Below are 14697 nucleotides of genomic sequence, written 5' to 3' on the forward strand. Positions count from 1 at the left end.
CTAGACCTGTCTGATGCCTTTGACAGAGTCATTAAAATTTGACCAAGTCTTTAAAGAAAGCCATGCGTGTGCCTCAGTGACTTTGCGCGGGAGGCGGTTGTGGGACCTAATTCGCCGGAGGGATGGGGGTGGCAGGGCTGTGTGGCGGAGGAGGATGGGGGTGGCAGGGCTGTGTGGCGGAGGAGGGATGGCGGCGGTGACGGGGCTGCGAGCCGGCGACGGGGCGGAGGTGGGGGTGTTGGAGTCGGGGATGACAGAGAGCAACGGTCTCTCATGGTGACAGTGCAGGGGGTGGCCCTGGGTGGGAGAGGCTGGCTGGGCGGGGGTGAGGCCAGGTTACGGAAGACGCCCCCTTTGCCTCTGAGCAGTTCAGAGCCCGGCAAAGTCCCCAGAAGGATGGTGCTCATTGGGGTGGAGGGCAAGTCCGTGACCGCACCGTCGAGATCGGGTGAACGTGCAGCGGCAACCGGGGCCCGGTGGGCTGGAGGGGTGGACAGAGCGGCTGGCATGGGCTAAAATGGGGGGCCGCAGCTTTGACCGGAAGGTTGAGGAGCGATGGGGGCAGGGACAAGCAAGAAAGACGCGGCATCGGAATGAAGGTCACGTGGGACGACGGGTCTCTTTTCGATCGCCGCTCTATGATTTTAAGACACGTATAGATGTAAGTATCCACCGACACATTCAGGACATGGAACGGCTCCATGAAAGCCAGGAAAGTCTCTTTTCTGGTACTGCTGTCCCTTTTGAATTGTAATTTTTAAAAATTTTATTTTGCTATTAGTTTCAGATATACAGTATACTGGTTAGACATTTATATAGTGTATAAATTGATCCCCCTAATTGCTCTTTCTCTTCTCTGGCTCTCCCCCTAGCCATTACAGTACTGCTGACTGCATTCCCTATGCCGTGCTCCCCATCCCCGTGACCCTCTCTCAACTCCTAATTAGTGATATCTTATTGTAGCTTTAATTCGCAATTACTTAATGACTAAAGATGTTGAGCACATTTTTGATTTACAAGTAAAGTGATTAAAATCTCTACCATGATTGTAATTTTTAAAATATGTAAATAACCATTTCAGCTTTCTTATGCTTTCCGTTTGTGTGTCTGTATTTTATACGTCCTCTTACTTTTGAGCTTACTGTGTCTTTATCTTTTAAGATCATCTATATTGTAAATTGTAATTTGTTGTGATATCGCTTGAAATTACATCTATCCTCTTAATAAATTTTTTAGTGTACATGATTGTTGACTACAGGTACAGTGTTAAACAGCAGATCTCTAGAACTTATTCATCTTGCTTATCTGAAACATTATGCCCCTTGATTAGTAACTCCCCATTGCCCCCTTCCCTTTGGCCCTGGCAACTACCATTGATTGTACTCTTTGAGTCTATGAATTTGACTATTTTAGATATCTTATATAAGTGGGATTGTGCAGTATTTGTCTTTCTGTGGCTAGCTTATTTCACTTAGTAGAATATCCTCCACGTTCATCTGCATTGTTAAAGAGCATCTTTTATGGACAGCATATTGTTGAGTCCTGCTTTTGTATACAGTGTGATTATCAGATTATTCTGCTCTGTTGCCAGAGCAGAAAATAAGTCCTATCAATATTTTAAAGATGTTGGGATCAAGTTTTAGTTGGAATTCAAGCTCAAAATACTCTTTGCCTCCCTTTCCCCAACAGTCTTGGCATATGCAAGGTTTCCACAAGCTCATGTACTAGGAGTTGGGAGCTCAATATCACGTTACCCGTTCCATCTAGTTAAATATATATCTATATATATATGTATATATATACATACACATACACACACATACACACATATATCCACATATACATACACATGCATACAATATATATACACTTATATAATAATTTATGGAACTTAAAAATCCCAATTAAGATCCTGAGATTTTTTTTTAATTAACAGTATTTTTTCAGGCCTACCTAGGATTCAAGATCCAAAGGTAATGGTGAGAGTTCTTTAAGAAGTCCAAGAATTTGCTTCCTCTTATAGCAACATTCTCAAGGCTTTCAGACCATCAGATTAATATAGCTATAAAGGGAGGCTTAGACTATCAATTTCTCTGCTGAATATTCACTGAGTAGGGTATATGTGCACATCTTAGATTTTCCTATATTTCTCTCTCTCTCTCTCTCTCTCTTTTTGGTTTGCATGTTGCATTTTAACAGCCATATAAGTAACCAGAAAATTAAATAGATCTTTTATCTAATATGTATTTTTTCTATTTTTTATTAAATGTATTGGGGTGACATTGGTTAATAAAATTATTTAAGTTTCAAGTGTACAATTATATAATTATACAATACAACCAAAGTCTCTCTCCTCTGCCCCCAGCCTTCACAGATCATACTTAATTTAATGTTACAGGCTATTTTTACTCGGGGTTTTTCCTTAGTTCCTAGCTTATATTTAACATTTTTAGTTAATACTCGTCTCCGTCATAATCTTAGTCATGTTATAATGAAGAACTAATAATCTATGTATATACAAACAATTTCTTAGTTTTTATTTTATAAAAAAGATTTTCACACACAACAATTCAAACTCAAGTAATAATTGTATAGAACCCTTGAACTGGAGGTGAGTTCTTGGATATTCTCTGCATATATGTTCCTTCTACAGATACTGGTTTGCCTTCATCAGCTGCAATGCTACAAAATTAGGCTACAGACAAGAATTTTGGATTATATTTTAAGACTATCTCATGGTATATTATGTAGATGAGATTATAGCAAGCAGAGAAGCATATCATTCCTTTCTTTTTTCACTACAATGTTAATTCCTAACTGACCTCATTCCTCTAGTAAAAGCGAATACCACAAATTAGTTCAATAACACCTACTTAGGCTTTGTTGGTCCTACAGATGATCGGTTGAAATGATTCATTTTGAATAACTGAGAAATAGTATTTAAAATTTTTTTTAAAGTTTTCAATTGCAGTTGACATAAAATATTATATTAGTTTCAGGTATACAATATAATGATTAAACATTTATATAACTTACAAAGCGATCATCATCCTGATATTACACATCTGGCATCATACAAAGTTATTACAATATTGTTGTCTATATTTCCTATGCTGTACTTTACATCTCCATGCCTAGAGAAGAGTCTTCTTATCTTTGTTCTTTTCCTCTGGGTATGGATCTCTCTCTGTCTCTCTCTGTCTCTGTCTGTCTGTCTGTCTGTCTCTCTCTCCTTCCCCACCTCCTCTCCTATTCCTTTATGGACAATGATGTCTTTAGTGAGTTTGAGGCTAGTAATTCTGAATCCAGTGCCATTGTGAGCTGGGTGCAGGCAAGTGAGGAAGCACAGCACCAAATCAATTCTGGGACAATTTCTGAGCTGCACAGGCTTGCGTTTTCTATTAGTGCTGATTTACTTATGTCTGGCGGTTGTTCTGGAAGCAGCCTTAGAATTTTAAGGTGAGTTTACAATTTATGATGCTCTCTTTTCTTTTGACACTAGGACAGGCTCCACCCCTACCTACCCATCACATATTTAGTTCACTTAGTTATTACTATTATTAGTTATTACATTTAGTTATTTAGGAGTTATTTATTAATATTGTGGAACTATCATAGAAAACATCTGTGAGTTGATATATCCTAACATCATCTGATTAGCACTACTAAAGAGGAAGGGGGCTGCACTGAGCCAAAGTATTCTTAGAGCACAGACAATGGAGCTAAATTTGGAGTGAAAGGTAAGGGAGAATAAGAAAATTCATATGAGAAGAGGATAGGAGAGGAGATATATCTTCTTATTATAAACCCAAGAGATTTACTTGGAAAAAAAATGCACTTTTACCAAGCATTTCTTGTTATTCTGGAGACACAAGAGTCTTATATTCATTTGTAAGAGGAAGGTGTATGGTATTCGAGAACTGGTAAAGCAAGAAAAAGAAGTCAGGAATAAATAGCCTATGAGGTCTTCTGAGAGAGATATCAAATAATATTTTTCCCCAGGGGTTAAAGTATTGTTTGATTTTTATAAATGTTTGTAGGCAGATCTCTTCCTATTGATACTGAAAATATCTCCAGAGCCCAGGTCACAGAAAAATATTTCAGAGAAATTACTGGGTTCATGACCAAATACTTTCCTGGAGAACAGAAAGATGGAGTCTTCACCAGCAGAGCCAAGTAGATCTTCAACACGATTACCTTAATGATTTAGTCCAAACGTTTTGTTGGTGGAGGACAAATTGGCAGACTTTATCTGATGTAGAGGATTGAATGCCTATATTAACAAAATCTACAAATCTATCCTTCTAGTTGGTTTATATAGCCACAGCTCTTAACAGTCCTTCCCTCTGCTTCCCTCCAGAGGACTCTTGGGGACATTACATAAAGTGGCACTAGTGAACATCCCTGGCCTGGGTGTCAGGAAAATGTATTCTTTCTTTACTGTATAGATAGGAAAGCTATGGTTGAATGAAAGGCAGATACTTGACTGTGGGAACAGGTAAGTGGAAAAGCCAAATTCACTCTTTTGAATAAGATGATTTGGATTATCCATAGCATCACTAGAGATTATGAGACCATTGAACTGTTAACTGTTTTTCAGTTCAAGAATTAATTTTGGAAACTTATAGTTCCTATGAGTTGAGTCAATAGTTTAAACACCAAAACTAATGCTATTACCCATTCTGTTTTGTTTCATTTTTGAGTATGATATTTTTATTGAAAGTTTCACAAGGTTCTTGTTCCAACTCTAGAAAATACGATCATACCCAAAGCCACTAGAGTCCACGGACAAATACACATGATTATTATTCCCTTTTTATAGAAGAAGGGCTTCAGACACAGAGGGGTTAAGTAATTGAGGGAGGAAGTAAGGTGGAGGTCAATGCTTGAGGTCTAGTACCAAGTACCAGATGTGAGGAGGGGAAATCAGGGTGTAGTAAATAACAGATGAGTTGAGGGGTCTTCACATAAGAAGTTTAAAAAGAGATAGGTCGGGAGGTGGAAAGCACAAAGGATGGAATTTACCAGTTTGGGACAGAGAACATGAGGACCTGAGGCCTGTTATTTCTTCTAACTAGGGAGATATTTACATTTTACAAGTGCAGGATTGCTGGCTTCTGTGGCTGCACTGGACTCTACCTTCTCCCCTCAGGCTTTATCTACTGGGCAGGTCGTTGATGAACTCTCTCCCAGATTTTCTCAGTGAAAAAAATATAATCTGGCATAGATTATAATTAGGTCATAGGCTAAAACCTTTCCTATTAGATCATACATCACCGGAAACTAATATAAAATAATATTGAATGTCAACTCTAATTGAAAAATAATCTTAAAAAAAAAAAGAATTGGCTTTAACAGCAAGTGATTTCTAGGATCTCTATGTTATATACTCTGATCCTTATCAGAGTATATATGTTCTGCTCATTTGAATACACTGGTGTAGAGTGTAACGTGGAATTAAAATAAGTTAAATGTACCAATAAAAGTTGAAGATGAGTAGTCATGCATGAATCCGAGGGCCGTAGCTCAGTGTAGACTTTCAAGTCAAATATGCCTAGATTTCAGACCTAGCTGCATAACATTTATTTTTCTCTGATCACTTTCACCCTTTTGTTGATTCTCTGTACTCTAGAAGCATTTGTTATGTTAGCCCTCTTAGTAATTTATAATTTTCTGTAATGATGACTTATTTTTGTTGCTTATGATGGTTTAATCTATAATAGTCTCATTTTTTTCCTTCTCTATCTAATCCATTTACTTCTTAGTAGTTTCTTAACTACTAATTTTGTCATTTTTATTTTGTACATTCTTATGCACACGTCTGTCATCAGCTCAATAACCTTTTATTTCCAACTTTAAATTCGATTATTCCTTCTGTTTGTTTAATGGTAAGCTATTCCTGAAGAACATCAAATATCAACATGTTTTGATGTCAAATATAAACAGCTTTCCATTGTCTGTCAAATATTTTCTAGTTCATCTTCATTAACAATTTGATTTTATACACAAATGCATTATTGTTAAATTATTTAAGATGCAATTGTTTTCATCCCTAAAGCGATTATACCAAACTTATTCACCTACCTTTGTTCTCTCCTTATGATATCCTAGTACTGTTGCAAACAGGTCTCTTTTTCAAAACAACCTCAGAAATTTATTCTGTATTTTATGGATTATTTTGAAGATATTCCCCACTTTTTGAGTTAACTCACCATTCTTCCATTCGCTTATTTTTATTATTTTTTTTTACTTAAGCTTCACATTAGTTTTTTATCTCTTTGCTTTTTTAGAAGAAATATTAAATTTCTCCAGATTGTCTTTACAGTGAGTTAACTACCTTTAGTCTATGTCTATATCTACTTGTGTTTTAATGTGCTCTCCCTTTGATATGCACAATAATATTTTACATTAAATAGAATTCTAGGAGTTTCACTTAATAGTACTCTATAGTACTGATGTGGCTGCTTTATCCTCTCCCTTGTGCCAGATTCTCTGGCATTACTAGAATAGCCAGCTACCTGGTGACAAGTTGATTACATTACGACATTTCTATCAGGGAAGGGGCAGTGTTTTATCATTACTGGAATATACACTTATTCAGGATATGAATTTTCCTTCCCTGCACACAATGCTTCTGCCCAACCTACCATCCATGGACTTAAAGAATGCCTTATCCAACATCATGGTGTTTCACACAATACTGCTTCTGATGAAGGAACTCGCATCACAGCAAATGAAGTGCAGCAATGGGTCTATGCTCATGGAATTCACTGGTCTTACCATGTTTCCTATCATCCTGGAACAGCTGGCTTGCTATAACACTGGAATGGCTTTCCACCTAGGGCTAGCTAGGTGGCAATACATTCTAAGGCTGGGGCAAAGTACTCCAGAAGGGTGTTTCTCCAATAGCCAGGGTTCATGAGTCCAGGAATTGTGGGGTGGAAATGGGAGTAGCACCATTCACTATTACCTTTAGTGACCCTCTAGCAAAGTTTTGCTTCCTGTCCCTGCAACCTTATGCTCTACTTGCCTAAAAATCTTAGTCCTATAGGGAGGAATGCTTCTACCAAAAGACACAACAATGATTCCATTGAACCAGAATTTAAGACTGCCACTTGGACACGATGGGCTCCCCATGTCTGTGAATCAATAGATAAAGGGAGTTACTGTGTTGGCTGAGGTGATTCATCTTAACTACGAAGGGGAAGTTGGACTGTTACTCCATAGTAGGTAATGGAGGCAAGGACTACTATGTCTGGAGTAAAGAAGATCCCTTAGGGTTATTATTACTTACCATGTTCTGTGGTTAAAGCCAATGGAAAACTTTAATAACTCAATTTAGGTAGGACTATGAATGTCCCATACCCTTAAGGAATGAAGTTTGGGTCAGTCACAAGCTAAAGAACTACAACCAGTTGAGGTACTTGCTGAGGTCAAATGAAATACAGAACAGATAGTAAAAGAAGCTAATTTTGAACACCAGCTATTACCATATGACCAGTTACAGAAATAAGGAATGTAATTTTCATGAATATTTCTTCTTTATTTTGTTATCACTGTGAATGTGTTTGTGTGTATAAAATATATTTTCTCCCCTCTCTTATCCTCCTATCACATAACATAAAATAAATTGACTTTATATAATAGTATTTAAGTATTGTTAACTTTACATCATAGTATTTAAGTTTCTAGATATCAAAAAGAACAGTAAACTTTACCCAAGGATTTTGCATCCTCTACTGGGGAAAGGGTTATTGCATTTTTGGTTGTACACGTGATAGTTGTATCATGTTAGGCAGGAATATGACCTTGCTATTTTATTTTTCAGGAGTTTAAGTACGTTTTAAGGAGATGTGTCTGGTTCTCAAGTTGATAAAGGGTGTACTTCTGATGGCTATTTTTATGTGTCACCTTGGCTAGGCCACAGAACCCAGATATTCAGTCAAACATTATTCTAGATGCTTCTGTGAGGGCGCTTTTCAGTTGAGATTAACATTTAAATCAGCGGACTTTGAATAAAGCAGATTACCCTCCAAATGTTGATGGCCTCATCAAATCAATTAAAAGCCTTAATAGAAAAAGACTGACCACCTTAGAAGAAGAGGAAATGTGGCCTGAAGATGCCTCTAGATTCCAACCGCACCTCTTTTTTGGGTCTCTAACCCACAGATGTTGGAATTTCAAAGCTTCCAATCACATGAGCCATTTCCTTAAAATTCTCTCTCTCTCCTCTCTCTGCTGTATAGATATATAGATCGTGTATGTCTACACACCTATCTATATCTCTATCTCTGTATATCTTTATATCTATATCTATATATATATATGTCTATATCTATCTCTCTATTTATTATCTATCTAACTACATATCTATCTATACAGAGAGGGGGAGACAGAGAGAGATATTATGATTGTTTTGTTTCTCTGGAGAACTCTGATTAATATGGCTTTTATACCCAATACAAGGCTCTCTGGTAATCCCTACCCCCACCTCATCAATGCAATGAGTTTAGACCAGAGGACTAAAGAGGATTTTTTAAAGCCCAAATCCAAATACTATCACCAGTCACATAACTCCCAAGCATTCGTGTCATGACACAGTTAGGCAGCCAGCTGGGCCTGCAGCTCAGTTTGAAAGGAGTGTATCAGAAAAAGCAAAGGCACAAAGGAGCATGCACACTTATCACTTATGCACTAAATTGAACTAGCTTTTAGGACCCTTCCCGGCAGCCAAGTGAGAGCACAGGAACAGTGGCTCATTCTGTCTCAGATGGGCGTATCCTGCAGTTCCTTACCTACGGCTTCCACACTGTTGAAATACAAGTGGAAAAGAATACTTTAAAAGTCCCGCCCATTTTGAGGCACTAAACTCATACTGAAAACCATCCACATACTCCCCAAAAAGTGCAAAACAGGAATCTCACCCCTAATTATTGTGACAGTGTACAACTTCGGCCTAAAGGATGCATTTTTCCAAAGCTGAATGATTTAGAATGAGATTCTACACTGAAGAGTTCCTGTCATTGCACTCAAAACTGTAAAAAAAAAAATTGAATTTTAAGAACAGCTAAGTCAGTTTGCATGTAACACTTGGACCCAAAAACACTGGAAATTTACTGTTTTAAAATGAAACGCCACCCTGTTTGGGGGAGCTACGCTGTCCTGCATATACATGATCACACACCACCAAAAAACCATGCTGATTTTACAGAGTTGAGTAAGAGTTGCAGAAAGATCCCTACTACAAATAAAAGTGGTCATGTGGATTATGGGTGTCTCTCAGAATAGAATAGGAAGTGTGAATTCCAATGTACACCCGACTCACTTGTGTTGGTCACCTCGAGACCCTCCCAGCGACCCGACCTTGCACCAGACATGTTTGCAATGCTGCTATTTGAATAAGGAACGCATCCCAGATGATCACCGTCTGGTGGGCCGCGAACTACGCACACTGTCAATTTCAAATCAATGAACACAGCTTGGAACTGAAAGAGAACAATCTGTTTCTGCTTTCTGCCTCCTGAAAAGCAGATGAGTTATTCCCATTTTACAGATGAAGTAAATCTAAAGCACACGTTAGGATGGTTAGGGCTTTATCGCAGACTTGGGGCTCTGACAATAACGATGAAATCAAATGATTCCCACCGGAATCTCACAAAGGAGAAATTGGGTGATGCCATGAAATTAGCCACAATTAAAAAAAAACAAACAACATAGCTTAAGTATTTAGACAGAGCTGTGCAAAATAAAACCCTGAGTATGAAATAAAGATGGGGGGCACGGCAGGGGGTGTGTTGGGTGGAAGGAAAGGGATAAAATGAGTCTCCTTCTTATGTTGCAGTTTTGGGGAAGAGTCACGTCCAGTGTTGTTTTTCCCCCTACTATTATGGACATAAGTCTTTGGGGTACGAGTAAGTGTCAGGCAACTGAATTCCAGAGGTGGCAAGATAAATAAGCAAACAAGGGTAGAAGTGCTGAGATCGATGTCTTTTACATCCTTCCAAAAGCAAAGGCGAGGCGTCGAGGTCCGGGAACAGGCACAAAGTCACTGGGTCAATGTGATTCGTCAGATCCCCTCCCCCGAGGGGGAGATGGTCTCCTGCAGAACGAGGTGGAGGAGGTGGTTCTGCTCGGCACTCAACAGCGGCCACATCTCCACCTGCAGCGACTTGACGGCTTCCGTGTCCTTCTCGTGCGTGGCCATGACCAGGGACTGGAGCAGCAGGAAGAGATCCTCGGGAAGCTGGGCGCTGCTCTCCTGCCCGTGGCTGTCGAAAGCCTCCCAGGAGTACTTCTCCAGGGTGTGGGCGTGCTCCGGCAGGAGCTTGGCGGGCGGCGGCTGCAGGAGCAGCAGCAGCAGCACCCGGGACACCTCGCAGCGGACCAGCACATCCGAGAAGGCGCCCAGCGCGGCGCGAGCGGGCGCGGCCGCAGAGCCGGCGTTCGCGGGGAGCGGCGCGGCGGGCAGGGGGGGGCCCGCGCCGGGCCCGTGCTGGGGCCCTGGCGGCGGCGGCTGCAGCGGTAGCGGCGGCGGCGGCGGCTGCACCGGGTGGCTGCCGTGCTCTGCCGCCAGGCGCTGCATGCGTGTGAAGACCGCCAAGGCGCCATTGTAGTCGCGCGCCAGCAGCTGGCAGGAGGCGGCGTCGCCGAGCGCCTGCAGCGCGGCCAGGGGCATCTGGGGCAGCTGCAGCTGAGCGGCGCGCTGGAAGTGGCCCGCGGCGGCGGCCGGCTGGCCCAGGTCGCGCAGGGCGGCGGCCAGCTCGAGGCACAGGGCGGCGGCGGCGGCCGGCTGGCCCAACTCGAGGTGCAGACGCACGGCGGCGCCCAAGGCGCTGGCAGCGGCCTGCAGCGGCTCCCCGTAGGCGGCGGGGCAGACGAGGCGCTGGCGCGCGTCGCGCTCCTGTCGCAGGAAGAGGCGGGCGGCCTCCGTGAGCGCCAGCGCCTCCCCGGGCCCGTGGAACAGCGCCTGCTGGCAGCGCGCCACCGCCAGCTGGCACCAGGCTGCGTACGGCAGGCACTCCTGAGCGCGCAGCTCGCGACCCAGCTGTCCGAACTGCTCGCCGGCCTCCGCCACGTTCGGCTTGCGCAGGAACCGCTTCTTCAGCTTGTTCGACACCTGGCGGTACCTGGCCAGGAAGTCCCCGGCCTCGGGCCCCGGGCCCGCGCCGCCGCCCAGGCCGCCCGCGGACGCCGCCATGTTCCCAGCCCGAGCCCTTCCGGGGTGCGGTGGTGCAGACGCCTGCCGCAGGCTGGGATGTATCCTGCATCCATCTCCCATCTGGCCGCGTGACCGCATCCACTCGGAAGAGCGGCGCCCCCACATTGCTCTGGTGCTATGCCAAATATCTGGTTCCTGGTACCTGGTCGGGACTGGTCCTGAGCTGCCTGTGCAAAACTTGGATTCTGCGGCCAAGCCTGGCCTTGTGCCCACTGTTGCTAGGTGACAGCTTGTTACCCAGGATGCTAAGGGCAACTTCTAAAATCTCTAAGGAAACATGACCAAAAACGGCCTCATGATACCACTTTGCACTGATTCCAACTTTGCATCATTCCTGTTTGTTCCTACCCCGTCCTCAATCTATTTAACAAAAATCACAACAACTCAAAGGGACAGCGGTACTAGAACAGAGACTTTCCTGGCTTTCATGGAGCCATTCCATGTCCTGAATGTGTCGGTGGATACTTATATCTATACGTATCTTAAATTCATAGAGCAGCGATCGAAAAGAGACTGTCGTCCCATGTGACCTTCATTCCGATGCCGCGTCTTTCTTCTTTGTCCCTGCCCCCATCACTCCTCGACCTTCTGGTCAAAGCTGCGGCCCCCCATTTTAGCCCATGCCAGCCGCTCTGTCCACCCCTCCAGCCCACCGGGCCCCGGTTGCCGCTGCACGTTCACCCGATCTCGACGGTGCGGTCACAGACTTGCCCTCCACCCCAATGAGCACCATCCTTCTGGGGACTTTGCCGGGCTCTTAACTGCTCAGAGGCAAAGGGGGCGTCTTCCGTAACCTGGCCTCACCCCCGCCCAGCCAGCCTCTCCCACCCAGGGCCACCCCCTGCACTGTCACCATGAGAGACCGTTGCTCTCTGTCATCCCCGACTCCAACACCCCCACCTCCGCCCCGTCGCCGGCTCGTAGCCCCGTCACCGCCATCCCTCCTCCGCCACACAGCCCCGCCACCCCCATCCCTCCGGCGAATTAGGTCCCACAACCGCCTCCCGCGCAAAGTCACTGAGGCACATGCATGGCTTTCTTTAAAGACTTGGTCAAATTTTAATGACGCTGTCAAAGACATCAGACAGGTCTAGGCTGCCCGGGCTGCGAGCGGGCTTGGAGCCCTAGGGCCGAGGCAGCCCGGGGGGCACAGGGCATGTTGGACAGCTACTCCCAGGGGGGGGCCACCTGGGAAATGATCGTGGAGCGGAAGAAGTCGCAGAGCAGCGAGTTGTTGTGGACCGTCATGTCGAGCAGCTTGGGGGTGATGAACCTGCGGCCCTTCTTCTTGGCCTCGTCGCCCGCCAGCTCCAGGACCTTGGCCGTCATGTACTGGATGATGGCTGCCAGGTAGACCGGTGCGGACCAGTTGAGGCGCTGGGCGTAGCGGCCCTCGAGCAGGAGACGCTCCATGTGGCTCACGGAGAAGGACAGCTCAGCTCTGGCGCTGCGGGAGCGGGTCCGGCTCCGTCTGCGGCGACTGGACGACCCTCCCTGGCTCCTTGGTCCCGGCATTCTGGGCGCTGGCTGCGGTGTCTCCGACCGGTCAAGCTCTGCGGCGCGGTGCGATGCGGCGCTGTCCGAAGCGGCGCTGTCCGAAGTGGCGCTGTCCGAAGTGGCGCTGTCCGATGCCGTCTGGGGCGGCGCGGTGCGGTGCGGTGTGGTGCGACGCGTCTGCTGCTCCCCAGCGTCTGATGTAGCCGGTGTTCGCGCCCCTACCCTATATCCCCCCGACCACAGACCCGTCCCTATTGGTCGAGGCACACGCAGCGCGACGCATGGCCTGCGCTGTATGGTTAAGTCACTGCTTTCCCCCGCGGCACCCCCCCGCGTCCCCCGCGGCACCCCCCTCCTTCCCCCGCTCCCCCCCCTCCAGCCCGTGTGAGCAAAGAAATGGCTCCGCCAGCAGCCTGCTCACCCTGCGCCCCGGCCCGGCTCCGGAGGTACGCGCGCTGCCCCCTACACGGGTTCGGACGGAAAGAGCCACGACCGCGTCGGATCCAGCGGGCCCACTCGCGCACGGCTGGCGTTGGACGGCCGCCACAGCTCTCTCGGCCCACAAGCGGGCGACACCACAGGAAAGAAGTCCCGGTACCCGCGGGCGGCCGCGGTCCCCTCCTCTCCCGCCAAAGCTCCCTCCCCTCCCCCAGCCGTAGACCCGGGCAGCCGCTGAGCCGCTTGCGGTCCGCAGACGTTTGCCTCTGTGGAGCTTCCTAGAGGCAGAACCACGCGGTAGATCGCTGGCCTCTGGGGTCTGCGCGCTTCCACTCGGCATAAGGCTCTCACTATGGTGCGTCTGCGGGTAGCGCGGATCAGCACTTCATTCCTTTTCCTGGCTAAATAGTATTCTAGCGTACGACTAGACGACATGTGGTGCTTCCTTTCCTCGGTTGATGGACGTTCGGGTTCTGTCCGCCTTTTGGCTGCTGTGCATAGCGCTGCAGTGAACGGTCCTGTGACGAGTTCTGTTTCCACGTCTGTTTTCAGTTGTGTCGCGTGTGGATCTAGCAGTGGCATTGCCAGGTCAACCGATTTCCACAGTGGCGGGTCCCTTTTTGCATTCCCAGCAGCGGTGTACGGGAATCCCAATTTCGCCGACCTTCGCCAAAACTTGTTCTTTTCCTTCTGTTCTGTGTTGCTTATACTAGCCATCCCGCTGGGTGCGAAGCGATATCTCACGGCGATTTTGATTTACGTTTCCCTAATGGCTAATGAGGCTGGGCATCTTTTCACATGCCTCTTGGCCGTCCGAACATCTGTTTTGGAGGCTTGTCCGTTCAAGCCCTTTGCCCTTCTTTTTGTCAAACCGGGTTGCTTGTCTTTCCGTCATTGGGTTGTAAGAGTTCTTTATGCTTTCTGGAAAAGACAGCATTATCAGATTTATGAATCTGTGGTCTGCAGATGTTTCTCCATCCTGCGGGCTGTCCTTTCACTTTCTCCACAGAGGCCTTCGATGCACAAAAGTCTTTCACTTGGAGGGCATAGTTTTCCTCCTTTGCCTTTTGTGGCTGCGCTTTTGCTCTCATATTTTGTAAGTGCCGCCTAAGCCAAGGTTGTGGGGATTTGCACCTAAGTTTTATCTCAAGAGTTTTATAGCAACGGTCCTGAATATTTTCGTCTGTGATCTGTGTTAGAGTGACTATTTGTACATGGCGTGAGACTGGGGTCCATATTTATTTTTCTGTCTGCGGATATCCAGCTGTAGCAGCACCATTTGTTGAAGGGATTGTTCATGCATCCATAGAATGGTGTCGGCTTCCTTCCTGAAAATTAGCTATTTATAGATACATGGGTTAATTTCTGACTCTAACTTCTAAAACCGTGGCCTGGATGTCTATCATTATACCAGTACCACACTTTTTTAGGATTGCCGTAGCTTTGCAGTAAGTTTGGCAACAGGGAAGTGTGAGTCCTCCGACTTTGTTCTTCTTTTCAATATCGTTTTGACTTCTCTGCGCCCCTTGTATTTCCATGTGAAT

At 45.7% G+C, this 14697-nt stretch overlaps 2 protein-coding genes across 2 annotated transcripts; both read right to left on the reverse strand.

Annotated features, from left to right (window-relative positions):
* Nucleotides 1-9937: 9937 nt before the first annotated feature.
* Nucleotides 9938-11414, reverse strand: LOC107507233 (40-kDa huntingtin-associated protein-like). The gene has a single exon (XM_016138265.2). The coding sequence runs from the start codon at nucleotides 11321-11323 to the stop codon at nucleotides 10067-10069; it is 1257 nt and encodes a 418-aa protein (XP_015993751.2). The 5' UTR covers nucleotides 11324-11414; the 3' UTR covers nucleotides 9938-10066.
* An 892-nt stretch (nucleotides 11415-12306) lies between these two features.
* On the reverse strand, nucleotides 12307-12733 carry LOC107507231 (histone H2A-Bbd type 2/3-like). Its single transcript, XM_016138264.2, has one exon. The coding sequence runs from the start codon at nucleotides 12731-12733 to the stop codon at nucleotides 12386-12388; it is 348 nt and encodes a 115-aa protein (XP_015993750.1). The 3' UTR covers nucleotides 12307-12385.
* Between the last annotated feature and the right edge of the window lie 1964 nt (nucleotides 12734-14697).

Source organism: Rousettus aegyptiacus, unplaced genomic scaffold, assembly GCF_014176215.1.
Source record: "Rousettus aegyptiacus isolate mRouAeg1 unplaced genomic scaffold, mRouAeg1.p scaffold_m13_p_9, whole genome shotgun sequence".
NCBI classification, from domain to species: domain Eukaryota; kingdom Metazoa; phylum Chordata; class Mammalia; order Chiroptera; family Pteropodidae; genus Rousettus; species Rousettus aegyptiacus.